The sequence below is a fragment of the Sminthopsis crassicaudata genome, chromosome 6 (genome assembly GCF_048593235.1).
Source record: "Sminthopsis crassicaudata isolate SCR6 chromosome 6, ASM4859323v1, whole genome shotgun sequence".
In the NCBI taxonomy this organism is placed as follows: domain Eukaryota; kingdom Metazoa; phylum Chordata; class Mammalia; order Dasyuromorphia; family Dasyuridae; genus Sminthopsis; species Sminthopsis crassicaudata.
Window position 1 is genome coordinate 141,378,043 of NC_133622.1, and position 27,389 is coordinate 141,405,431.

A 27,389-nucleotide genomic window follows, 5' to 3' on the forward strand; every position below is an offset into this window, starting at 1 on the left:
AACCTGTAACAACAAAGTCATTGCTGAAATAATGATTTTTCCACTGTTGGAAACTTTCATCAAAAGGATAAATATACTTACATAGCTTAACTTCATTAGGCTGATCATTGCATAAATAGCTTGTAGGATTAAGTTGGTATATACAATGCCCATATTTCTAACTATGCTATTAGGAATTTGGCCATTTATTTTATGATGATTTTTTATTTATATTTTAACCCCTTAATTGGAAGCTCCTAAGAATTTCAATATTGAGGTAGAACACATTATTAAGAGGGCTGTTCTCATAAGGTGGTAAAAAAAGAGCCCTATATTTGAAAATCAGATACTTCAGTCAAAACTCTGCAACTTAGTATCTGTTTGATCTTAACCACTTTGGACATCAGTTTCAATAAAACAGAGGGACTGGATTAGAATTCTTTCTATTTCCAAATTCTATGAAAATAATTAAGTATGAATGAAAATATTGGATTTAGAGTAAAAGGGAGAAAAAAAGATAGAAGTAACATTATAGAAGGTAACCCTGGATTTTGAATCACAAAACCCGGGTTGAACTTTTGACTTTGTCACTTATTTACCAGTGTCACTGTTAAAGTCTCAGTTTCCTTGGCTGTAAAATGAAGAGTGTAGGCACTGGACACTCAGTTGCCAGCCCAAAGCCTTTGATTCTGTGATCCTTCCTTTTCTGTACTGCATTTCAAAGAGGTGATGGCCTTTCCAGAATCTCTGCACTTAATTAAAACCTTGAGTTTCTCCATCTCTAATGACTCTTTCCCCTTACCTATGAACAAATTAGGGTCTCGATGAATATGGATAAATAGGAAGATGCTAAACAAGGTAGTGAAAGCCCTCAAGATTAAAGCTATGAAAAGATAAATGGAAGAAACTTACAATAGGCTGAAGAAGAGATAAATTGGACAAAAGTTGGATGACAACTTTTATTTAAAAAAAAAAAAAAAAAAGATTTCCCTTGACATTACTAATTTCTTTTCCAACATTGTTCTCTCTTTTTACTGCAAATTGTTTTCACTTTTTACTATTTCTTCTTCTGGTCCATGCAATGTTTTTCTTAACTTTATTCTTCTCTTCTTCAACATTATCTTTTAAATGCCAAATTGATAGGTCTTTGTTTTTCAGGCTTCATCCTCCTTCACCTTTTTATCAGTGTTGTTTAACACATTCTCCTCAATACTCTCACCTTTCTTGATTCCAAGTTTTGTTATCTATTTGCAACCTACTTAAATCCCTTCTTCAGTTCAACTTTCTTCTTCCCTCTAGGTGTGGGTATCCCTAAGGCACTGTTCTTTTGCTCTTTTTTTTTTTCTCTCTGTATACTTATTTTCTTAGTGATCTCATTCACTCTTACTTCAACTATTACTTCCACAAAGATGACTCCCAGATATACATCCAATCTATATACTGATCCTCTGAGCTTTCAATTTTTTAACTTCCTTTCAGATTTTTCTGCCTAGTTAATAATACCTTAAATCCAACATGGTTAAAATTTCTAATTTCTAGAGCCCTTGACCCCCTTGATCATCCTTTCTCAATATATCCATGACAGATTTCTCTTTGTCTTCCTACTTGTCTTATCACATCTTGTCACTTTCTTTTACTAGACATACATAGTCTTCTCACTAATTATGGTTGAACTAGAAGGCTCTGCCTTGAGTACTCTTTTTTTTTTTAAATACTTTCAGTGATCTTATCAATTTATATGGTTTTAATTCTCTTTCTCCATCTCTCTCGCTCTCTCCCCCCCTTTCTCTCTCTCTCTCTCTCTCTCTCTCTCTCTCTCTCTCTCTATTTCTCTGTGTGTGTGTGTGTGTGTGTGTGTGTGTGTGTGTGTGTGTGTGTGTCTTTGTGTGTATGTCTGTATGTCTCTCTCTTTCTTTCCACATCCAGTTCACATCCCAAGTCTCTCTCTATATTGCCAGTTGCCTAATGGACATTTCAAAGTAAATTTCCCATTCAATTCTAAAATTCAACATGTCAAAATAGAATTCAGCTTCCCTCCAATATTCATCATTTCCCCAAACTTCTCTATTTTTGTTGATAGCATTATTATTTTTCAGTTTCCTAGGTTCAAAATCTCAGTCATCCCAGACTATACATTTTCCCTTATCTCATGTATTCAATTAGTTACAAAGTCTTGTTGATTCTACCTTTGTAACATCTCTTGCATCCATCTTTTCCTTTCCTATTCATATAGCCATCTCTCTAGTTCAGGCATTGGCTCTTGCCAAAAAGTGTTGCAATGGCCTCTTTTTAAAATTTTTTTATTTTTAAAGGAATCATTTATTTGGATTTGTACTTTGTTTTTCATTTGATTATTTTGACTAATAAGGAGTTGTTTTTTATTTTTATTTTTTAACTTTTTAAAATTAATTTTATAATTATAACTTTTTTTGACAGTACATATGCATGGGTAATTCTTTTAGATGCAATTTTTTTTATTGTTTTTATTTACCAGATATGTGCATGGATAATTTTTTACAACATTATCCCTTGCACTCACTTCTATTCCGAATTTTCCCCTCCTTCTCTCCACCCCCTCACCTAGATGGCAGGCAGTCCCTTACTTGTTAAATATGTTATAGTATATCCTAGATACAATATATGTATGCAAAACCAAATTTCTTATTGCACAGGAAGAATTGGATTCAGAAGGTAAAAAATAACCTGGGAAGAAAAACAAAAATGCAAACAGTTTACACTCATTTCCCACTGTTCCTTCTCTGGATGTAACTGATTCTGTCCATCATTGATCAATTGGAACTGAATTAGATCTTCTCTTTGTTGAAGAAGTCCACTTCCATCAGAATACATCCTCATATAGTATTGTTGTTGAAGTGTATAATGATCTCCTGGTTCTGCTCATTTCACTCAACATCAGTTCATGTAAGTCTCTTCAATCCTCTCTGTATTCATCCTGCTCGTCATTTCTTACAGAACAATAATATTCCATAACATTCATGTACCATAATTTACCCAACCATTTTCCAATTGATGGGCATCCATTCATTTTCCAGTTTCCAGCCACTACATAAAGAGCTGCCACAAACATTTTGGCACATACAGATCCCTTTCCCCTCTTTATCATTTCTTTGGAATATAAGCACAGTAGTAGCACTACTGGATCAAAGGGTATGCACAGTTTGATAACTTTTGGGTCATAATTCCAGATTGCTCTCCAGAATGGTTAGATTCTTTCACAACTCCACCAACAATGTATCAGTGTCCCAGTTTTCCTACATTCCTTCCAACATTCATCATTATTTTTTCCTGTCATCTTAGCCAATCTGACAGGTGTGTAGTGGTATCTCAGAGTTGTCTTAATTTGCATTTCTCTGATCAATAGTGATTTGGAACACTCATATGAGTGGAAATAATTTCAATTTCATCATCTGAAAATTATCTGTTCATATCATTTGACCATTTATCAATTGGAAAATGGCTTGATTTCTTATAAATTAGAGTCAGTTCTCTATATATTTTGGAAATGAGACCTTTATCAGAACCTTTAACCGTAAAAATATTTTCCCAGTTTGTTACTTCCCTTCTAATCTCATTTGCATTAGTTTTGTTTGTACAAAAGCTTTTTAATTTGATGTAATAAAAATTTTCTATTTTGTGATTAATAATGATCTCTAGTTCTACTTTGGTCACAAATTCCTTCCTCCTCCACAAGTCTGAGAGGTAAACTATCCTATGTTCCTCTAATTTATTTATGATCTCATTCTATTTTTTTTTTATTTTATAATTATAACATTTTTTGACAGTACATATGCATAGGTAATTTTTACAACATTATCCCTTGTACTCCCTTCTATTCCGAATTTTTCCCCTCCTTCCCTCCACCCCCCTCCCCTAGATGGCAGGCATTCCCATACATATTAAATATGTTATAGTATATCCTAGGTACAATATATATGTGCAGAACCGAATTTTGTTGTATGTTGTTGCAAAAGAAGAATTGGATTCCAAAGGTAAAAATAACCTGGGGAGAAAAACAAAAAAATGCTAACAGTTTACACTCACTCATTTCCCAGTGTTTCTTCTCTGGGTGTAGCTGATATGATCTCGTTCTTTATGCCTAAATCATGGACTCATTTTGATCTTACCTTGGTATGTGGTGTTAAGTGTGGGTCCATGCCTAATTTCTGCCATATTAATTTCCAGTTTTCCCAGCAGTTCTTTTTTTTTTTTCTTCTAGTAACCCAGGTTTATTATCTTTTTTGTTTGCTTATTTTTTTTAATTTTATAATTATAAATTTTTTGACAGTATATATACATGAGTAATTTTTTTTTATAACATTATCTCTTGTATTCATTTTTCCAAAATTTCCCCTCCTTCCCTCTACTCCTTCCCCTAGATGACAGGCAATCCTATACATTTAACATGTGTTAAACCTAGATACAATATACGTATGTAAATCCAATTGCACGTTAAGTATTAGATTACGAAGGTATAAGTAACTTGGGTAGATAGACAGTAGTGCTAACAATTTACATTCACTTCCCAGTGTTCCTTCTCTGGGTGTAGTTGTTTCTATCCATCATTAATCAACTGGAAGTGAGTTGGATCTTCTTTATGTTGAAGATATCCACTTCCATCAGAATATGTCTTCATACAGTATTGTTGTTGAAGTGTATAGTGATATTCTGGTTCTACTCATTTCACTCAGCATCAGTTCATACAAGTCTCTCCACACCTTTCTGAATTCATCCTGCTAGTCATTTCTTACAGAGCAATAATATTCCATAATTTACCCAACCATTCTCCAATTGATGGGCATCCACTCAGTTTCCAGTTTCTAACCACTACAAAAAGAGCTGCCACAAACATTTTGGCACATACAGGTCCCTTTCCCCTCCTCAGTATTTCTTTGGGATATAAGCCCAATAGCAGCACTGCTGGATCAAAGGGTATGCACAGTTTGATAACTTTTTGGGCATAGTTCCAAATTGCTCTCTAGAATGGCCAGATTCTTTCACAGCTCCACCAACAATGTATTAGTGTCCCAGTTTTCCCACATCCCCTCCAACATTCATCATTATTTGTTCCTGTCATCTTAGCCAATCTGACAAGTGTATTGTGGTATCTCAGAGTTGTCTTAATTTGCATTTCTCTGATCAGTAGTGATTTGGAACACTCATATGAGTAGCAATAGTTTCAATTTCATCATCTGAGAATTGTCTGTTCATATCCTTTGACTATCAATTGGAGAATGGTTTGATTTCTTATAAATTAGGGTCAGTTCCTTTAACTGTAAAAATATTTTCCCAATTTGTTACTTCCCTTCTAATCTTGTTTGAATTAGTATTGTTTGTAAGAAACTTTTAGTTTGATGTAATCAAAATCTTGTATTTTGTGATCAATTATGATCTCTAGTTCTCCTCTGGTCATAAATTCCTTCCTCCTCCACAGGTCTGAGAGGTAGACTATTCTCTGTTCCTCTAATCTATTTATGATCGCATTCTTTATGCCTAGATCATGAACCCATTTTGATCTTATCTTGGTATATGGTGTTAAGTGTGGATCCATATCTAATTTCTACCATATTAATTTCCAGTTTTCCCAACAGTTTTTTTTCAAATAATGAATTTTTATCCCAAATGTTGGTAATCTTTGGGTTTGTTAAACACTAGATTGCTATAGTTCACTATTTTGTCCTATGAACCTAATCTATTCCACTGATCAACTAGTCTTTTTCTTAGCCAATACCAAATGGTTTTGGTGACTGCTGCTTTATAATATAGTTTTAGATCAGGTACAGCTAAGCTACCTTCATTTGATTTTTTTTTTTCATTAATTCCCTTGAAATTTTCAACCTTTTGTTCTTCCATATGAATTTTGTTGTTACTTTTTCTAGGTCATTAAAATAATTTCTTGGGAGTCTGATTGGTATAACACTAAATAAATAGATTAGTTTAGGAGTATTGTCATCTTTATTATATTCACTCAGCCTATCCAAGAGCACTTAATGTCTTTCCAATTATTTAAATCTGACTTTATTTTTGTGGCAAGTGTTTTGTAATTTTGCTCATATAATTCCTGACTTTCCTTTGGTAGATAGATTCCCAAATATTTTATATTATCGACAGTTATTTTGAATGGAATTTCTCTTTGTATCTCTTGGTGTTGGATTTTGTTGGTGATCCAAAAAATGTTGCAATAGCCTCTTTTTTTTTTTTTTTTTTTTTTTAAGAATTTTACATTCAAGAAATGACCAGCAGAATGAATACAGAGAGACTTTGAGAGACTTACATGAACTGATGCTGAGTGAAAGGAGATTATATACTTCAACAACAATACTGTATGAGGATGTATTCTGATGGAATTGGATATCTTCAAAAAAGAGAAGATCTAATTCAGATCCAATTGATTAATGATGGACAGAATCAGCTACACCCAGAGAAGGAACACTGGGAAATGAGTGTAAACTGTTTGCATTTTTTGTTTTCTTCCCAGGTTATTTTTACCTTTGGAATCCAATTCTTCCTTTGCAACAACAACAACAACAAAATTTGATTCTGCACATATATATTGTATCTAGGATATACTATAACATATTTAATATGTATGGGAATGCCTGCCATCTAGGGGAGGGGGTGGAGGGAAAGAGGGGAAAATTCAGAACAGAAGGGAGTACAAGGGATAATGTTGTAAAAAATTACCTATGCAAATGTACTGTCAAAAAATGTTATAATTATAAAATTAAAAAAAAAAAAGAATTTTGCATTCCAAAACTTCCTTTCCTTTATCTTGACAAGTGTGATGTTTTATGTAACCCTGACTCTTGTTGCTTAGTAATTTAATTCATTCTTTGTGACTACTTACAGTATGTTTTTCTTTGACCAGGAAGCTCTGGATTTTGTCTACAACATTCTTGAAATTTTTTATTTTGGGGGTTCTATTAGGTAATTAAAATGTAGCTCTAAAAGGAAGAACTAAGGCAATGCTGACCTAAAACCCAAAGTACTGTGACCTTTCCTTTTCTATATTGTATTTTGAAGAAGTGAGTGCATTTCCAATATGTATACATCACCAAAATTATTATTTAAATTGTTTCTTTGGCTCTGTTTACTTCTCTCTGCATCAATTTATACAAGTCTTCCCAAATGCCTCTAAACCCAATACTTTTTGTCATTTCTTATGGCACAATAGCATTTCATAATCATAATTTGTTCAATGTCTTTCTATTCATAGGAATCTACTTTGTTTTCATTTTGTATTATAACAAAATATAGCTCTCATTTCATTTAAATTACATTTTGTATGTCCTCCACTATTTTTGTATTTTTCTCATTCCATGACAAAACCTTGCTTTATTCTGAGGCTGTACTTGAACTTATGGAATTATTCTCTTCTTAGGAATTTGTCTTTTGGACTTCTCTCAATCTACAGTATTTCTTCATTGTTATTTTCTTTTATTTATTCCTTTCCTATCTCTACTATTCCAACTTTTTGCTCTAATCCATTTTTGTAGATAAGATTGGCAGGCCCTTGTTAGTTCTGGAGATTGTGGCTAATACTAGGTCTTAATTTTGTGGGAGTCCCTGGGTTTTAATTCATTCTCTTAGTGTTATACTATATATATATATATATATATATATAGTTTTAATTTGGACCCCATTTCTGTCTCTTTTCTCAGATCAGAACCAGTTGGTTCCATCTGTTGCTTGAATCTGGCAGACCCCAATTAGATGTTCTCCAAAGTTTCAGATGTTTCAGAAAATAATTTCTTTTTTTTTTTTTTTTTACTTTGTAGACATTGCTGTGACCTTTTATTGTAGTTTTGCTGTAGTTGCCTAGGCATCATACTGACTTTGATTTCCTGGTTACTAGTCTGAGGTATGACTCAGGTATAAACTGTCTAGGTCCTGTACTGCCAGGCATTGGCATGACTCTATCTCCCCCTATAATTCCTTGTAGCTTGTGCTTTATGTCTCTCTCACATATAAGTTGGTAATCTCTATATACATTGCTGTGGAACAAGAAAGCAACCTAAAGGAAACAACAAAGGCACCCTGATGGGGAGCACTCTGAGAAAGCAACATATTTCAAATAATTAATTACTGTCCCTACTATATGTCAGAACATGATGATATATTTAGCCTATGATCTTGAGCCCAAGAGCCCTTCATAACATCAGTTCTTCTTCTAGCAGAGTCATTATCCAGAGAATCAGTATCTGTGAAATGCAATATGGCAATTGTTTCTAATAATGCTGTAGCCCTTAATTCCTTAGCATCCATGGTCATTGAAAACTGGGGGGAGGGAGGAAATCATCAGTCCCTAAGTCCTTTGTTCTATCAAATTAGTCATTATCAGAAATAGATGTGAATTTATGAGTAGTTATGACATTGTTGAATTCTTTCTGCTTTACCGTAAGAGATGTCCTGATTGCCTTAACTGCTAGTGTTCTACTTATCAAAATATTAAACTACTTTGTATCTATTATTTTATATCTGTTCTTTCTCTATATTTATTTATATATGTTTTCTTCCTGTTAGAAATGTAACTTCCTTGAGAGTAAAGATTGTTTCATTCTTTGAAATTGTATCTCGGCATCTCAGACATAGGAAACATTTAAAAGATGCTCGATAGATGACCATAACACCCTCAACATCTACAGACCATATTTTAAGAAATCATAAGTGAAATTGCCAAGAATCATTAAAACCAGACTCAGAAGGCAAAGTAGAATTTGAAAGAATTCACCAGTTAGTTACATCTTGAAAGAAACCACAGGAATCTCATGGCCAAAATCCAGAGCTCCCCAGGTCAAAGAAAAAATATTGAAAACAGCCAAAAATAAAGAATTCAAGTTCCAAGAAATTATAGCCATAATCATACAAGACTAAGTAGCAACTCTTATAAAAGAAAATCTTGGAAATCAATATAACAAAAAGGCAAAAGAGAAATGCTTACTCCCCCCAAAAAAAATTCCAATTTACTTTGTAAGACTAAATATAATCTTAGAGGGGGACAATGAACATATAATGACATGGGAGACTTTCAAATATCTCTGATGAAAGTATTAGAGTTGATAGAAAATCTGAATTGAAAACACAGCAGTAAAGAGAAACCTAGAAGGATAAACCCATTTGAGCAATTATAAAGGGCTAAATGTTTAAGTCATGAAGAAATTCTATCCTAAGAGAAAGAAAAGACAAGAGTCCATTTAAAATCTTAATGTCTTCAAGGGTCACAGAAAAAAATTAAATGAGAAAATCAAGTTAGTTTTTTTGTCCTTTGTCATACAAACTACTATGGCCCTTATAGATAAAAGGTGTTTCCTTAATCTGATTTTCACCCAAGTTCCATTCAGCCACAAACAGTTGGATTTGCTTTTACAAAGAATACTTCAAAAGAGATGATCACAACTATACAAATTTAGTGCCCAACACATGGGGCCTGCTCTCCCTTGCCCCTTATAATGCTTCAATGGTGAAAGGACGTTAGGTTCATAGCCTAATCCAGTTCATTGAAAGCACAATCCCAGCCTCAAATCCAAAACTTCCTTGGGCTTGAGTATCAGCTATCCCAGCTTCTCCTAGCTTCTTGCTGGGTGGCTGGCTGTTACATCCTGCCTGCAATCCTATCTCCAAGGTTGCTATGGTTCCAACTTTTTGGTTCAGTGGGCTTCGTTACCTGTTTTAGAACTGAGGGCAAACAACAAGAATAGAAACAAAAATCCCATGCACATTTCTCAGCCAAAGTAAAAGGAGGAGTGGAAGGTCTTTTCTCTCTCACTGGTTCAGTAGGCAGAGTCCAAAAAGTAGGTGGCCTGTGATCTTCATTCTCTGAATACAGCAGGAAAGAGTTTCAGGCATTAAAAAGTGGTAGAAAAATAGAAGTCATCTCAGTCTCATTAGTTTTTGAACTGACATCTGATTTAGTTAAACAACCAATCAAAAGAGGCTATGCCCACCCACATGTCAGGGGATGAAAAAGTTTACATATTAGGCAATAGATACATGTTTCAAAAGTTCTTCAGGGTGCCTCTATATTAGGTGATCTGTGAATGCCCAGACAAACCCAGATTATATTCTGTTTTGATGGGTTTAAGAGAGGAAAGAAAAGGGAAGGGGGAGAAAAGGAATATACTAAGGAAGAAATGGATAAGAAAAGAAATGGGACTTAATATGTCATATAATTGTAGTATGTGAGAAGATTAGAAAACAAAAATAAAAGATTGGGAATCACATGAACTTACACTTATCTGAAATAGACCAAGGAGAACTAGTCAGTCAATCATTTAATTGCCATTTATTAAGCACCTACTACATTCCAGGCACTATGCTAGGCAGAGTGAGATATACATAGAACACACGATACACTAATACACTAAATTCAATGAGAAAATAGTCATGGATAGGAACCCACAGTTTCCTTTTATTGTCTTGTCTCAGTTTCTCTAAATTGTCCTGTCTCAGACAATGAAATAACATCGATACTTAAAAGATACTCAGTAGTATAGCATCTAAGTACTTCAAGGAAAAATTCAACTAATGTGAAAAATGGACAGAAAAATTGTGCCCCTCTCAGACCTAGACAAATATAACAAAAGATAATTTTGTTATTTGTTTTATTTTATTTAAAGAAGTTAAAAATATGAATGGAACTTCAGAAAAATTGAAATTTAATAGATTTCTAGCAAATAATGAATGGAAACCAAAGGGAATATTAATATTTCCTAGGTATATAGGACACTATTTCAAAAGTTGACAATGTGATGAGGCCTAAAAATCTGACAAATAAATACAGGAAAACATAAATATTATGTTTATTGACCATAATTTTTAAATATTATAATCAATAAAGGTTCTTTGAAGAAAGTATTAACTGAAAATTAAATAACAATGCTAAAAAATTCATGGGAAAGAACAAATTATGAAAACAAATAATTTCATCAAAGAAAATTATAAGGCAACATACATAACTCTTGAACTGAAGTAGAGGTAAGAGAATGAGAAATGGTAGCAAAGGAATAAAGTTTTCATCCTTGAAGCCTTCAACTCAAAATCACAAATATATAGAAGTGAGATAGAATGAATGTGCTAGACTAAGATGATAGGACTTTTTTTTAACCTTTTCAATAAGCAGTTCTAGCCAAACCCCCGTTCCTATATAATGAATATCTATAAGGTTGTTGATTTTTTTTTTTTTTTCACCCTTCCTGGTGGCTGAGGCTTTGATCCCGGATTGGACTCACATAGTTTGAGATTTTATTTTGAGACCTGATATCTTAGGGTACTTAAGGAGACTGAGGTGTTATAAATCTCTGTCTCTATTTCTCAGATTCTCCTTTTCTTCCTCCTTCTCCTCTTTCTCCTCCTCCCTCTCTCTATCCCTCCCCTTTTTCTCTCTCATCACATAAAAATGTGTATTATATTATCTGTATTTTTGTCTTATCTTCTAACATGAGTCCAAGTTCAATGAAGGCAGGTACTGTTTCACTTAAACTTTGTGCACCTAATAGCAATGCATATAGTATAGTACTCTGCACACAGTTGATATTCAGCAAATGTTTATATAGCATTGTTATAGTACCAATTCCCCTTTTCACTAGGTTTTTTTTTTTTTTTATGTTAGCTCACTCAACCTAATATGCACTTGAAGTCTAGTAGATAGGGAGTTCCCAGCTCACTCTTTTTGGGGTAACTTGGATAGAGAGAATTTTCCTAGACCCCCCATCTCTATGTCCCATTTACCAAGTCAGACAAGTTGAACTCCATTAATTCCTAATAAGAGGACAAAACAGAAGACAAAACAAGAAAAAATATAACATTTCACCAATAACTTGGAACATATTCACTCAGTGATGCACACAGTGTTCATGGGAAGATAGTAGGCATAAACTTATAGAGTCATAACAGAGAGGAACCTAAGTTTTTTAAATCACTTATAACTCTGGTTTGCTGTTTTGATGTCTTTTTCTCTTGGACACAGTTTGCCTCATTTGCTTCTTTGATAACTGCCCTATTCAGGAAAATCATCTTCTAAGTCTCTTTAGTCTCCTATTGGACAGGACTGCTCCTCTTTAAGATTGTTGAGGTAGCATTATACTTTTCCAGCAACATTCAGGATCTGAAAAGGATTACCAATTCTTGGCTGGACTCTAAGGGGGGGTTTCTTTATAAAGACAATGAAGGATGAATTCTTGGACAAAAGAGAATGAAAGATAAAAAGATTAGCCATATAGAAGTACACAGAACAGAAACTTTTGATTTTCTTCTGTAATAGTTGATTACGCTAACTTTTGGGCAGCAGAGGCAAAGTAAGTTACATTCTCTCCCAGAGATCTCCAGTTCTCTTAAAGAGGCTTAAAGTCTGCAAAAGACTTACCCCTACTATTGGTGTTCCCCCAATTGTAGGTTTGTGGGTTCCCTGCAAACATTTGTCCATTAACAGATTAGCTTTTACAAAGGAATGTTTGTTTCAAATTCATATTAAGAAATAGACTAATATACTCTACAACGTATGGAAGGCATAATCCCCAATCCCCATTCAACTCAATCTTTGAGGATGGGGAGAAGATTAGATTCATGACTTAGCTCAGTTCTCATAGACCATAGTTTCAAGTTATAAGTCCAAAATTCCCTTAGAAGTTGAGATCCTGGTTTCTCCAGGAGCTGACTAACTAAAACATCCCATCTGGAATCCTGGCTCAGGGGGGTTCATGACTCAAATTCCTGGATCTAGTGTAGATTACTGCCTGCATCTAGAAACAAAGAGCAAATGAAACAGAACAGAAATCAAAACACCTCAAGCCAAGTAGCCTAAAAGGGGGGAGGGGCATGTCTCCTTCCCACTTCAGTTCATGGATCCTATTATGTATATAATATTCACCCTCTGTATGCAGCAGGAACTTACTCTCAGGCAAAAATTTGTCAGTTTGAAAGATGCAGCCTGTTCCAGCTATGCAACTAAAAGATGGAGACTACTCCCGCCTATATGGTTAAGAAAATGAATGGATCTCTATATTATTGATCTGGCTCCATTACAATTCTATGTAGCTATTGGGGGGGAGGGGGAACAGGGAATATTGCTTCAAGATAGAGAAAAAAATAATCCTGACTACATTTTTTCTTGGTAAAGACAGTTAATGAGTTTGACAGTTTTGAAAGAAAAATATATGCATAGAATAAGTTTGGATTACTTCAGAGTTATGAGGGCAGAATTCCCCCTTATGGAAATTGGTATTTACTTTCAAATAAATACTATTTGGCTTGTCTGATGTTTAGTAACCAGGGAAGAAAAATAATATTTACTTTGGTTTTATGGTATTTAGATCTTTCCATTCTGTGACTCATCATAGGAGCTGTATTACATTATACAATATTTCAAAAATATCAAGCAGTTGTAGGATCCATTTTCAAAATGCATTTCTAAATTTCCATCTGGCTATTTTTCACCACAATCATACCACATCAAATATGGGATATGGGAGAAACATCCACCTCCAGTGAGTTAAAAATTAATTACAACATTCTTATTTGAAATTACAAAGCACACACACATACACATACACACAAAATTCCTTCCTTCACCATCAAATCTAATACTATGGTTAAGCATTCTAGAAACATTTTTTTTTTCCACTGCCATTCCCTGAAATGCTAATAACCATAAGGTAGGTACCTTAACCAAAGCATCCTTTTGAAAAATTGACTCCTTTTTTTTTTTTTTACATCATGTTTTTGCTCCTTTTTTATAATCTGAATAAATAGAAACTATTGTCATAGCCTTCTTATGCAAATAAATTCAGAAAAAAATTGTTTTAATTTCAATTTAGGTGTGGGAAAAGGCCCATACACAGGGAGCCCATTTTTAAATAAGCAAAAAGTTTGACTACTAGGAGCTCTTCTCAAATATTCACAGGAGTTTGAAAAAAGGGAAATTATAATGCTATTTGTTCAAAATAGGCAACTAAATTATCTTACTCTTATTAGAGAAGGCTGATGTTTATGCATTCAGCAAAAGCCCATATTTGAGTTAACTTTTCTGAATAAAATGATATTCACTTTGTTTCAATGCTCCAATGTGATGTATACCTATTTGAACCCCTATCCTTTCTTAGGACAGTGATAGGTCAACTGAATACCCCTATATTTGATAGTATACTTATCCAACAACTTGATGGTGGTAACTATCAAGATAAGCTTAGCTTTTTTTTTTCCCTCCTGTACCTGAGAAGCAAATATAGCACCTCTTGTAGTCTGAGATTTTTGAACAGGGACTGTCTTTTTTTCTTTGTAAATTCATTGTTTAACACAGGGTCTGATACATTGTAAGCACTCTCTTTTCATACATACTTAATGATTTGACTTGATTTTTTAAAAAAAATGTAGTTAAATGCAAGTTAAATCTAGATCATGATCCTAAGTAAATTAAAATAAACTTTGTTTTTGGTTCATTAATAAAGACATGCTCTCAGCAAAAGATTAGATACACAATATGCATTAGTAATTGAGCACAATAATTGATCAACAGGATGACCGACAGTTCTGTAGGATTCATGATAAAATACAGCATCCACCTCCAAATAGTTAATAGACTCAAAGTGTAACTTAAATTATATTTTCTTCTTTTATTTGTTTTGGGGAATATGTGGGCATGGTTGGATTAAGACAAGGATAATTCAGGAATTTGCTGTGCATGGTCATGTATTTATAATTTGCTTTTCTTTTCTTGGTTTCTCAATGAGTGGGGGAAGAGTACATGGGGAAAAAAATTCCAAACTGAAAATAAAATTGTATTTAAAAAAAAAAAGAAGACATGATCTTGAGTTTCTTCCTTCTTTTCTCTTGTTTCTTTTGATTTGAGTTGTATGATAATGCCATAGATAAATAAGTTTCTATGAATAAAACTTTTCTTAGCAAAAGAAACAATCTATCTAATGTTTTATCATTCATATAGTTCCAGTATGACAGATGACTATACAATGTTACTATTAAACATACACACAGAACTTCTAGAACAGATTTCTCTTTCATGTAGTTCTTCTGTAAGAGAAGCTATGGCATACTTTGCATTCCTTCTATGCCCTATTGCCTTAGATTAAAAACATAGATTTGCACCCAATGGAAAGCATCAAATACAATAAAATACCATTCCCAGGAGCTGATAACTCAAATTATAGTCATGTCCAGGAATACTATGCACACAGATTCAAATATTTCTTGTGAAGTTTTGCTAAGATGATATGTAGAATCAATGTAGACTATGGCAATTTATAGTTAATGTTTACTTTTCAAGGAATATGTCAGGCAAATTTACTTAAGAGTCTGACCCATCTGTGAACTTTAACTACTATAAACATTGACCTACCTTGGAAATACGTTGGATTTCTACCTGCAATTATTTTTTTTAAATAATATTTTCCCCCAATTACATATAAAAACAAAATTTAACATTTGTTGCTTTTTTTTTTTAAGTTTTGCGTTCCAAATTCTATCCTTCTCTCCTTTCCCATTCTCCTCCATGAAAAGATAAACAGTCTAATATAGGTTAAATATGTGCAACTGTGTAAAACATTTCTGTAATAGTAATTTTATGCAAAAAAAAAAAAAAGAAAAAATATGTTTCATTCTGCATTCAGATATCAGTTCTTTCTCTGGAGGAGGATAGTATTTTTCATCATGAGCTTTTGGGAATGTCTTGGAACATTGTATTGCTAATAGCTATGTCATTCATTTGATCATTATAGAATATTGCTGTTACTGTGTATAATGTTTTCCTGGTCTGCTCATTTCACTTTGCATCAGTTTATATAAATCATTCCAGATTTTTCTGAAAGCATCCTGCTTATCATGTCTTATATTCCAATACAATCATAAACCACAATTTATTCAGCCATTCTCCAATTGATGGGCATTCCTTCAATTTCCAATTCTTAGCCAGCACAGCTGCTATAAATATTTTTGTACAAATAGGTTCTTCTTCCCATCTTTTAAAAAATCTCTCTGGGATACATATTTAGTAGTAATATTGCTGTTTCTAAGAGGGTATGCACAGTTATAGAACTGCTCAAAATTGCTTTCCATAATTGTTGGATTGGTTCAAAATTCCACCAACAATTTTGTCTTTCCCATATTTCCTCTTTTCAAGTCAGGGTACCACTAAACTTCCAGCTATTAAATTTTGCAACTTCATTATTGTAGTGTCCCTGTCGTCTCTCAATTGTAATCTTTCTCTGGGAGGAGGTTTCTTTTCTCTGTGAATCTTTTTCTCTGTAATCAGGTTTCTTGAGAGGCTTCTGGAGCCTCCAGCCAGAGCGAAGGTAGAATCTCAAATCCTCTTCTTCCTGAATCCTGGCTCTGAATCTCCTCCAGCTCTTGTCCTTCCCCAATCCAGACTGCTTGTCCAGGCCTAATGTTGTCTTCTTTTATCCTCCCAGAGATTGGGCCCATGAGAACTCAGGGGCCTTCAGGAAATACTTCAACCAATGAACTTGCTCCTCTTAAAGGTGCAAACTCCTTTAAACATGTAAACTCCCCCCACAGAAGTCCAAAGGTGCAAACTCCTTTCAAAGGCCTGAACCAAAAGTGTGAATTCTGAGCTAGAGAATTGTTTAGATAACCTGAATTATCACCTTGTAATCCTAACACCTCCCCCTTTCTTTTGATTTAGAACATAGGGTGGTCACGGCCTTGAAAAAGACATAATTATAACAAGGAAACTTTGTTAAAGAACTAAAGTAGAATTTCAGTGAAATGGGGCAAATGTTTAGAAAACAGCCTTCTGTTTCTGTTCAAGGAAAATGTTTAGAAAGCATTATCAAGGTTATGAAAAGTAAATGATTGATTAAAATTTTGGAGGAGATTACTGAACTTTTAAAAACTGTGCAGGTCATATGTCCTTGTTTTTCTCTGGAAAAAAAAAATTGGATCTAGATGAATGGGAATTAGTAGGAGAGCTACTAGGAGAGCACTACAATTCCAAATCAAACTTAATTTCCAAAGATACACTTCATACCTACAATTTAATCCAAGTGGCTTTAAAAATTGTTATACTAAAGGGAAAGAAGAAAGAGCCAGAGGGGAAGGATCCAACTAAACTAGGTGAAGAGGATGAATCAGATAACAATGGAGTTAACAATGAAGTAAAATTCTGAACAACAGGAGCATTTCCTATCTCCTCCCTCAATTAACCCTTCAGGGGTGGAGCAAGAAGGAGGAGAGGAAGAGGCAGAAACACAAACAGAATTGCCTGTGAAGCAGCCTATGACAAGATTAGAAAAAGCATTGATTAAGGCTAAGAGAGAAGGAGAGGATACAAATGATTTTACACCTGCATATCCTGTGAATGAAGAGATTGATTCTGTAGGTCAAAAAAAGGAGAAGATATACACCTTTAGATTTGAATAAAATTAAAGATTTGAAAAAAGGTTGTACCCTTTATGGGGCTACATCAGCTTATGTAAAAATGTTACTAGATGGTTTGTCTTATAAAGTCCTAAGCCCAAATGATTGGAAATCCATAGCAAGGACATGTTTAGAACCTGGACAAAATCTGTTGTGGCTTGCGGAGTTTCATGAATTATGTAAGATCCAAGTCAGACACAATTTGGAAACAGGAGTTAACACACAATTCAATTTTGAGCAATTAGCTGGTGAAGGTCAGTATGGAGAGAATTCAGAACAGATTAATTATACCATGACAGTGTATGAGCAAATTTCTAAGGCTGCAATAAAAGCTTGGGGTTCCCTCACCAGACAGAAAGATCGGGGGGAGGCTTTCACTAAAATAGAGCAAGGTCCCAATGAACCTTTTGCAGATTTTGTGGGACGTGTGCAAACTGCTGTCAAAAGAACTATTGGAGAAAATGCAGCTACAGAAATAATGACCAGACATCTGGCTAAGAAAAATGCCAATGAGATTTGCAAAAGAATTACATGGGGACTAGACAAAGATGCTCCTTTAGAGGAGATCATAAGACGCTGTGCTACAGTAGGAACAAATACTTTTTATACCCAGACTATGATGAACGTGGAAAGACAGGGTCCCTCTTGGCAAAGAACTTCTAGAGAAATTCATCAATGTTTCCAATGTGGAAAAGTTGGGCATCTAAGAAAGAGCTCAATCTAGACATGGAGATAGAGTGGGAAGACAGGATGAGAGAAGATCTAAAACCCCATGTCCAAAATGTCACAAGGGCTTCCACTGGGCCTCCGAATGTAGATTGTTCCAGGGCAATGAGAGGCGAACCCCAGCTCCAAGATCTCAATCAAAAGATAGGTGGGGCATGATGGCAGCTGAGGTGATACCCAAAGAGCCTTTCGAAGGTCAGGACTCTTAGTTGATCAACCAGCAAAAAAGCAATCACAAGGCAGAAAGGAATTACCTGATGTCAGCCAAAAAGCAATCAGATAGTAGAAATGGATTACACTTGGGGAGAATATAGGCCTTTTAAACCAACAGGGCAGTGTCCAGTGCAAATAGCCCCAATTTAATTGCCAGATGATGAGAAGAGATTTAGAAAGTGGAAAATAGAAGGAAATTAGATAGGTTAACTGCCTGGGAGAGAGGGTTTGCTTGTATTTATACAGACAGAAGGAAACAGATGGAGAAGGAAACATATGGGTGGCAATAATCACCTGGAGAGAGACAGCAAAAGAAAAAAACCTCAAAACAAAGGAGAAGATCTAAAAAACATCTGACACTGAAAGAACATGGCTGATAAGACTGTTAAAGGATTTGAAAACCAGCAGAGATCATTGGATTCCTTGAGATGAAAAATTGTTGAAGACTTTAAGACATGTAGGACTTTAAAAACTTGCAGGAATTATTGGATTCATGGAACATCAACTAATGGATAATGGACTTATGGATATGTATAAATTCTCAATTTATGATTATTTGATCATGTTATTTGTTACATCACTTCTAGCATGTGTTATTTTACTATGTGTTTATGTAACTTATGTAATTATGTATAATACCCCCCATATTGATGATTTATGTTTCAAGGCCATGATCACCCTATGTTCTAAATCAAAAGAAAGGGGAGATGTTAGGATTACAAGGTGATAACTCAGATTGTCTAAACAATTCTCTAGCTCAGAGTTCACACCTTTAGGAGTTTATACCTTTAGACTTCTGAAAAGGAGTTTACACATTTAAAGGAGTTTACACCTTTAAAAGGAGCAAGTTCATTGGTTGAAGGAGTTCCCACAAGCACCTGGGAGTTCTCACAATTCCATTCTCTTCAAGGATAAAAGAAGACAACATTGGGCCTGGAGAAGCAGTCTGGATTGGGGAAGGACAAGAGCTGGAGGAAATTCAGAGCCAGGATTCAGGAAGAAGAAGAAGAGGCTGGCTGGAGGTTCCAGAAGCCTCTCAAGAAACCTGCACACAGAAAAAAGGATTCACAGAGAAAAGAAACCTCCTCCCAGAGAAGGATTATAACTTAGAGACCACACATTATCGTTCTCAATTCCTCACTCTTACTCACAGCTATCTAATAATTGTTTCTTGTTTCTATCTCTACATCATCTCTCATGTAATGTTCTTTTCTTTCTACTTACAAAAGTCATCATCCTAAATTCAGGCCCTTGTCACCTCTCACATAGACTATTATAAGAGCTAATTAATTGCTACCTCATGTCTTTCCCTCTCTAAATTTGCTGGAAAAGTGATTTTTTCAAAAGTACATATCTTCTCAAATCTACCATACCCTGTAAACTCTAATGGTCTCAAATTACCTTCTCACAAAATGATAAATTTCTGGCACTAAAAATTCTTCACAATCTGGCCCCATCCTATCTTATCTGTTTTATTGTTCATTGCTCCCCTTTCTGTATGCTAAAATTCAGGCAAACTGTCCTTGTCATCTCCCATCTTTAAATGTTGATAGTACAAACAGTATCTTTAGGAGAAATCTAATTTTAATCCTATTCTAGAAACAAAGATCAAGAATGAACTCCAATCCACCCTTAGAATGTCCTCCTGATGCTTTTCTAGTGGCAGTGCAGAGTTGTGGGAATCCCCTTTTGATCAGAGGTACAGGTTCAATATGAAAGAATTCACAAACCCGAAAAGTTTGAATGACAGAGGGAAGTTTTATTGGCACTGAGAAGTCAGCTTTGCTAGGAAGACTGACTTCCTCAGTGTCAAGGTCCTAGCAGAGAAATAACAAGAGGCTTTCGTCTCTTCACAGAGGGCTGGAGTCCTGGTAGGCAGCTGTATTCAAGAGGAGAGATCCCTTGGCAAAGCAACTACTTCAGGCTTCTGCAAAAATGTGGAGTTTAGAATTGTCCTTTAAAGAAGTCTGAGACTAAGACTGAAAAAACAACCACTGCCCCCAGGCCTAGATATTTGGAATTTCAAGCTACTCAATATCAGACCCAGATCTCCTAGTTGAATGTAAATCACTTTCAAGACTTCCTGAATGGGGATCTGGCTTCCCAAAAGATCAGTGTGGAGGGGAGGGAGGAGAGGTGTGATTTGCCTTAGAAAGGCCCAGCCTGGAAAATACACCTTCTTCTAGACTCTCTAGAGTCTGGGAGGCCAGGAATCAAAGGGGACACAATTTCATGGTGATTATTTTATAGAATAAAGGGGTCACAGCTTCACCCCATCACTCCCTCCTCATCTCTACCTTTTAGAATCCCTTGATTCCTTTCAAGATTTAATTCAGGGGCTATCTTTTGTATGAAACTTTTCCTGGTCCTCCTAGCTACTAATATCTTTCTCTCAATGTCACATTGTATTTGTTTGGAATATATCAATTCATGAGCAAATTATTTTTCCCTCTAGATTCTAAGTTCCTTACAGGCAACAACGTTTTTCATTCTTATCCTTGTATTCTCAATGCTTAACACAATGCCAGATACATCATAGGTGTTTGCAGTTAGGTTTCTGTTGTGGGTCTGCTTCCCTGCAGCTTCACTGGAAACTGAAAGTTTCTTACTGCGCGCCTCACGCTATCACCAGCCTTCGGACGTCTCCGGCCCCGCTCCGGAGACAGGAGCGGGGAATAAGCAAACAGAGAGCCAACGTGTAGCAGAACTGGTCTTTATTGTCTGCACCCAAAATGTCTCCCCGAGTTGCCGCTGGCAATTCCTCTTATAGAGGTTCTCGGACCCTCCCCGAAACCTCCCATCGTGGGCGGGGCCAGCTCCCTTATCAATGCCTAGTCGGGTTTCTCCTTTTATGGCCAGGCGACTCATAGCTCTACGCATCCACAGACACGCAGCTCTAATAATCAACCCGGAGCTGGAGTTGACTGACATTAGGGCGGCTCCCTTCCGCACAGAGAAGATCGGTTCTAGGCCCTTTACAATTCCCCCTTTTTGTTTAAAAAGAGGGCGGTCTAATACAGCCATCACAACTCGGAAGGACATAAATGGAGGTAGAGCACCAGGAATATCAATTATGAAAATATCAAAATGGAAAATATTCAGAGCACCAGAAATCGAAACACAAATAGATAATATCAAAATACATGTACAACATTAGGCTCATTGATCAGGGATTGATTACAAATCTCCTTTGGCATTTAAGACATTAGATGCCTTCAGTTCTGTCAGAGACCGACGTAGTGCAAAAAGTATGGCTCGAATCATTAAAGGCAAAAAACACAACATAAATAACACAAGGACGAGGGCAACACACCCGAGAATTAACCAGTGAATTACATTGTGATAGTCAAGCCCATTCAACCATGCCATCAACGAGGAGGTCGATTCCTCCCATTGCTTATTAAAATCAATTGTCACATTCTCCAATCCATTTATAATTTTGTCAAGGGCCATTAATTCATTCTGTAAAGACGTTTGCATAGAAGCATTACGTAAAAGACATTCAAGATATGCATAATCAGAGGAATTATATAACACAGGTAAAATACAAGAGGCACGATATAAAAAGCTACAAGTAAGTTTCACATATCGGGACAACAAAGCTTGTTGTTTCACTAACTCCAAGGAAACATATTGCAGTTGAGTTATTTGAGAAATCAGCATAGAGTCTATGGCCTCCTGGTGTCTCCAGGCCAAGTCATTTTCAGTCATGTACTTCTGTAGCTTCTCCGCCACAATAGTCAATTGTGTATTCAGTTCTCTTATCTGGAATTCCTCTGAGATACTCAGAGCTAAGGCTGCCAGTGATAAAAACATACTGCCACCTTCCCGTTTTCCTCTATGGTGCAGATTTTTCAATAGTCCTCGAAGAACCCCTTCTGCTGGTGATATTGCAAAGTTCTTAGCTAAAATAGGATGAACGGTAAACGGTGGCACTTCCAGCAAAAACAGAGTGCTATCATACAGTAATGATCTTTCAATACCTCCTATAACATTTGTATATGTCCCATTTGTACACACTACCACGTACTCCCCTTCTGCTTTGGTTATCTTATAGTTTGAATTCAAGCATATCAGGAACAAAGCATTACCCAAAGTCCACAATTGTCCTTCAAAACTATAACACAATGTACTATTTGGAAAAACTCCCCCTCTGCAAGTGGAATTCTTGTTGCCAAAAACCCGATGCCATTGGGTAAAAGTCAACTCCCTGTCCTCATTATTAGATATATGTAACTGCATTTTTATCTTATTTGTAACTAATCCCACTTTCCACAGATGTGGCTGTAGGACATGATTAGAATAGAATACAGGAGCAATCAGTTGAGAGTGAGAATCGGCATTCCGATCCCAAAACGTCAAGTTCACAGTGCCATTTTGCAAAGATATGCTTTTCCTCATTAGTCCTGTACTGCATTCCCTTAATTGACCAAAAACTACACCCAACCTTGAGTCTATACAACTCGGCAAATCAGCACGTCTCTGTCTCACAGCATTCATTGTATTTTTTCCATGTATTTCCTTCATCTGCACCATCATACTGGTACTTATATTATTTAACTCATCATTACTGTGTAGCAGATGACTTCTATTCAGCCTTTTCATGGTTGCACACCAATCATTCCCTTGTCCCTCAAGAACTATGCACAGTGGCAAGTGGGTTGTCATAAAAGTTAGGCTGTCTTTACTTTGTTTAAACATTTGAGGTTGTCGCTCTGGGTACCCTGGGTGAATGTGTGAGCCTACCAAGAATGAGCCATTACCAGTCAATTTTAAAGGGATACTTTCATGAACCCATGTCATCATTCGTAATTTGGGAAGATTAGGAGTTATAGCCCAATGAGTTGGTGCCTTAGCCACGTGTAGAGTATACATTGGAATCATACCCTTGCCATCTTGTTTCTTACCCTCCGAAGGAGGGCGTGGGGTGATAGGGGGACTCTTCAATAAAAATATAACCCCGCTGTTAAAGGCTAAGGTCTTTTCCCCAATTTCATTGGTGATAATCGCGTCATAGCAGGATGCCCTCTAGGTATCATTGACGCTATCAAACATAATAAAAAGGCGGCACCGTCAAATGACTGAACTCTACCTTTAAAAGGGAAGCAAGTCTGCATCTGATTAACCCTAGAGTGTTTAAAGCAGGTAGTATTTTTCCCTAGTAAACTTCCAAACCTTTCTCCAAAATCCTTCTTCCAAACTCTATGCGGCAGCACCAGCAGTTTGGTAGGATGTTCATGTAGAGGACCATTAATTATAACTGAAATATTCGTAATTGCTAGTGTCAGACCTATCTTCCATAGGTGATTCTGAATATGCCCTTCCACTATGGGTGTTGGTGCAACCAGTACCGGTGCCTCATCTGTCTCCCCATTCCAAAAGCTGATATTAACTTCTGGCAAAAAGGGCCCTTTACGAAACACGCCCGTGGAACAACTGATCAAAGGTGAAAATAAAGGCGAGTTCATAACCAGGGTACAAGGGGGAAGGGGACTTTCAACTTCATCTTTTATCTCATGTTCCACGTGGGGAACAGCCAACATCTCAACTATCATCTCGCTAGTTAAGTCATTTAGGTCGCTCGTTTTGTGGGATGATTGCTTAATTCTAAAAGGTTCCAGCATAATGCATGAACTTATCTTTAAGTTATATGTCAGGCATAAAGGGACATCCCGAGTAATGAAAGTGAGCTTCTTAAAATGTTCCTTCCATATTTTTGATTCTTTGTACTCCCCTATCCCTTCCAAAAAGGAAACATTTCCTAATGTGGCTAATGGTATAGGCTGATGACGCCAAGTGACCATTTGAAAACTAGACAAATCTGCAATCATATTTCTTTCCTCACTCTTCACCCCTCCTATCAGGCTACTTAATCCTAACAACATGCATGCAATTTGATTCATTTGCATTTGAGTTTCTCGTCTTCCTTCTCTTCTCTTTGCTCGTTGGGTTCGGTTTTTTCCATTTCTCCTCCTTTCTCCTCTGCCCCGATGGATTCGTCTTCTTTTTCTCATACCAACCTGGTCCTTCTGATCGGGATCCATCTTTTCTCTTTTTCCCCTGTTGAGACACAAACAAATCCTTTGCCTCTCACAATAACTTTGTAAGGGCCTTTCCAAACGTTATTCTCATCCTTATACATTATCTTTTCCAATCTTAATTCTTTGGAATCATTTTCCGATTTTTCTGTCATTGATTTTCTTTCTGGTTTATTACCCATGGTATTTTCAACTAAAGCCTTCATGGCCGGTGTTAATCCCTCATTGTCAAATTTCAAAAAATTGATAGTGAAGAGAGCTTTATCAATATCTTGTTGAGTTATTTTCTTGCATCCCATTCCCCCTTTTTGTTTAATGAGCATAGTTTTTAAGGTTCTGTTCATTCTAGTTAATTTTCTTATCATGTCTATAGACAAAGAAGGATTTTTGCCAAAAATTTATATAAGGGTTTGGCACATACATCTGTGCAGGTGCGGGTTACGGAAGGGCTTCACTAGTTGACTCGTTCCGTATCGTCTGTATCTTGACAGTTCTTTATTAATTGTCTATGCCCAGAGAGGGAGCCACTCTTCTCTGGAGCACAAACATCTCTAGGAATGGCTAGTTCCTAGCATCTAGTGTCAAAAATATACGGAGTTCATGGAACGGTCAAGTTCCCATAATTTGGAAGCTGAGGCCTGTTAGATTTGAGTGAGCTTATAATCCTAATATGAAATTTTAAATTTCTTAATCATTTGGCCTTAAGATCACGAAAATAATAAGAGGACTGAGCTAGTGGGGTGAAATTAGAGTAAATTAATTTCATTTTCCAATACATATGACAATTACACATACATAATTACAGAAAGAACAATAATAATAATATGGTATGGCTAAACTATTAAAATAAATGGTAGCGCTACCTGATCTAAATAAGAAATCATACCAATGGTGGTTAGTATCCGATGTTACTAAATGAGAGGCCTCGATAAGTTGTCCTGCAGCTATAAGAGTCTGTATTTGATGTTCATTTAATGCGCGCTGATTAGACTCTAATAGTTTCTTCATAACTTAAGATCTGTTTAGGATATCCATATATATGAAGTAAAGCAAAGTAATCAGGTAAGACAAAAGGTAATACATGAAATTAACACATAACAGCCCATATCTTAACTTGACAATACACAATAGTTCCAGTACACCAAAAAAAAGTACACATAGCATTTTCAGGTCATTGTTTTTCCATGCTTCTGGTAAATTAAACATATAATCCCACATTGCAACAATCTCTGAGCATTTTCTTTTTGTATCTAGGTATACATATTTTGTAAAGAGCATTTGGTCCACTTAAATAATTTACTAATATTTCCAGTAAAACCCAAACTAGTAATAATACTATCATCAAAAATCTGTAGAAATTGGCCTTGATATTATAATGTATTTTGGTGGAGTAGGATCGTCGTGGGCAACTATTTGAGCATTTACAGTCAAAGCCTGAGAAACATCTTGTCCAGCACTGCGCAGTCTGCTGACCAAGATTTCAAAGTCTATTGAATTAACTATACCAAAACCAGTTCCAGCACCACCAAATAAAGTGTCATACCAGGTTCTTTTCTTTCTAACACAATTCATCAGAGGAGGAAAAGTTACATTATTGGTACAAGTTTTAGGAACTCTTATGATTGATGGAGGATGTTTTGTAGGAGGGGGAGGTGTCAGTAATAGATATTTTATCTAATAGTGAGGTTTCAATACCTCTATCAAGATTTTACATGCACAGTTTATCAGTTGCTTTTCAATGTTTGTCTCAGCTTGTTCTCTGCATTCAGTTGGGAAGTCCACACCCTCAGAGTCCACTCTCTTTCCTATGTAGCACTGCTGTATCTGGATCTGGAACAGTCCTTTCCAGCTCAGGGTCAGCTTGTCCTCCTTCCACGTCCTAACCAGGACCCCGTCTCCAAGCTAGAACTCATGCACTGTTGAAACCCTAAGGGAGGAGTCTGAGCAATAAGCCTGTTTAGTTGTAAAGTTTTCAGATGTTAAATAAAGACATAACATATTTCCTTAAAAACAAATCCTTGGCTTCAAATATTGGATATAAGGAAGAATTTTGAATCCCTTTAAATCAGTTTGCTTTCTTCAACCAGAAACAGCTGCAGCTTCCTATTGCTGCTCTACCCCTGCAAAAATACGTTCCGTCTCACAGTCACCTCTCCGTGACTACCTTTTCCAACAAGTTCCTTCTTTTCCCCACTGATTTCTTCTTGAAATCATTTGCTCCCACTAATAAATCCTTCTTAAATCACCTTTATTCTCCTGTCCCATCTCTCTGTTTCTCTCTTCCCAATGCCTACTTGCTCAAACTTTCTCTGACATACTTTAAACACTTCCAAACCAATAACTCTTCTGACTAGATGCTTCATTTAAACTATTAATTAATTTTGCAAATCAATCTCTCTTGTCCCTTTTCTTTAATCACCTTTTTTTTTTTAAACTTTAAACTTCAAGATTCATAACCCATAATGATAACAAATTACCCAATGTTTCAGAAGCAAACCAAATAGTTTTTTTTTTTTTTCTTCTGCCTGAGTGCTTCAAGGCCACTAGTAAGAAGCTTCCCAGGCGGTATTAAGCAGATAAGATTGTAATGCCATTACTCCCCTTTTAGCTTTGAAAATCTGCTTTTCAGAGAAAACTTTCCCACCAGTTTAAAATAGTCAAGTTTTTTTTTTCTTTTGTTTTACTTACAAATTGGTACAACAGGTTAAAAAGTTTAAGATCACAAACAATTTTTAAGACCAATACATTTTGAACCACTCTGAAAGAATTACTATTCTGAATGAATTTCAATTTCCACAATTCAGCCTATTATTTTTCTAAGCCTGTAACACAGAGGCTGAATTCTTATCTCTTATGAGCTTGCTAACTTTTAACACAGAACAAAAAATTCAAAGCAGACAAACATACACAGACAGACCAGAGCTCTATTTTTTCTATCCAGGCTCTGCATGCTTTTAAGTTAAGATCCACTCTATTCTTTTTACGGAGTTTATATAGCTATGAAGCATATACTCCTGAATCTGTTGACTCGAT

The 27,389-nt window shown here is 35.8% G+C and overlaps 1 protein-coding gene across 1 annotated transcript; it reads right to left on the minus strand.

The window, feature by feature from the left end:
* Nucleotides 1-21,019: 21,019 nt before the first annotated feature.
* Nucleotides 21,020-25,367, minus strand: LOC141548001 (uncharacterized). Its single transcript, XM_074276739.1, has 2 exons — nucleotides 25,243-25,367; nucleotides 21,020-24,378 (listed from the first exon to the last, which is right to left on the minus strand). The coding sequence occupies exons 1-2, from the start codon at nucleotides 25,362-25,364 to the stop codon at nucleotides 23,292-23,294; spliced, it is 1,209 nt and encodes a 402-aa protein (XP_074132840.1). The 5' UTR covers nucleotides 25,365-25,367; the 3' UTR covers nucleotides 21,020-23,291.
* Between the last annotated feature and the right edge of the window lie 2,022 nt (nucleotides 25,368-27,389).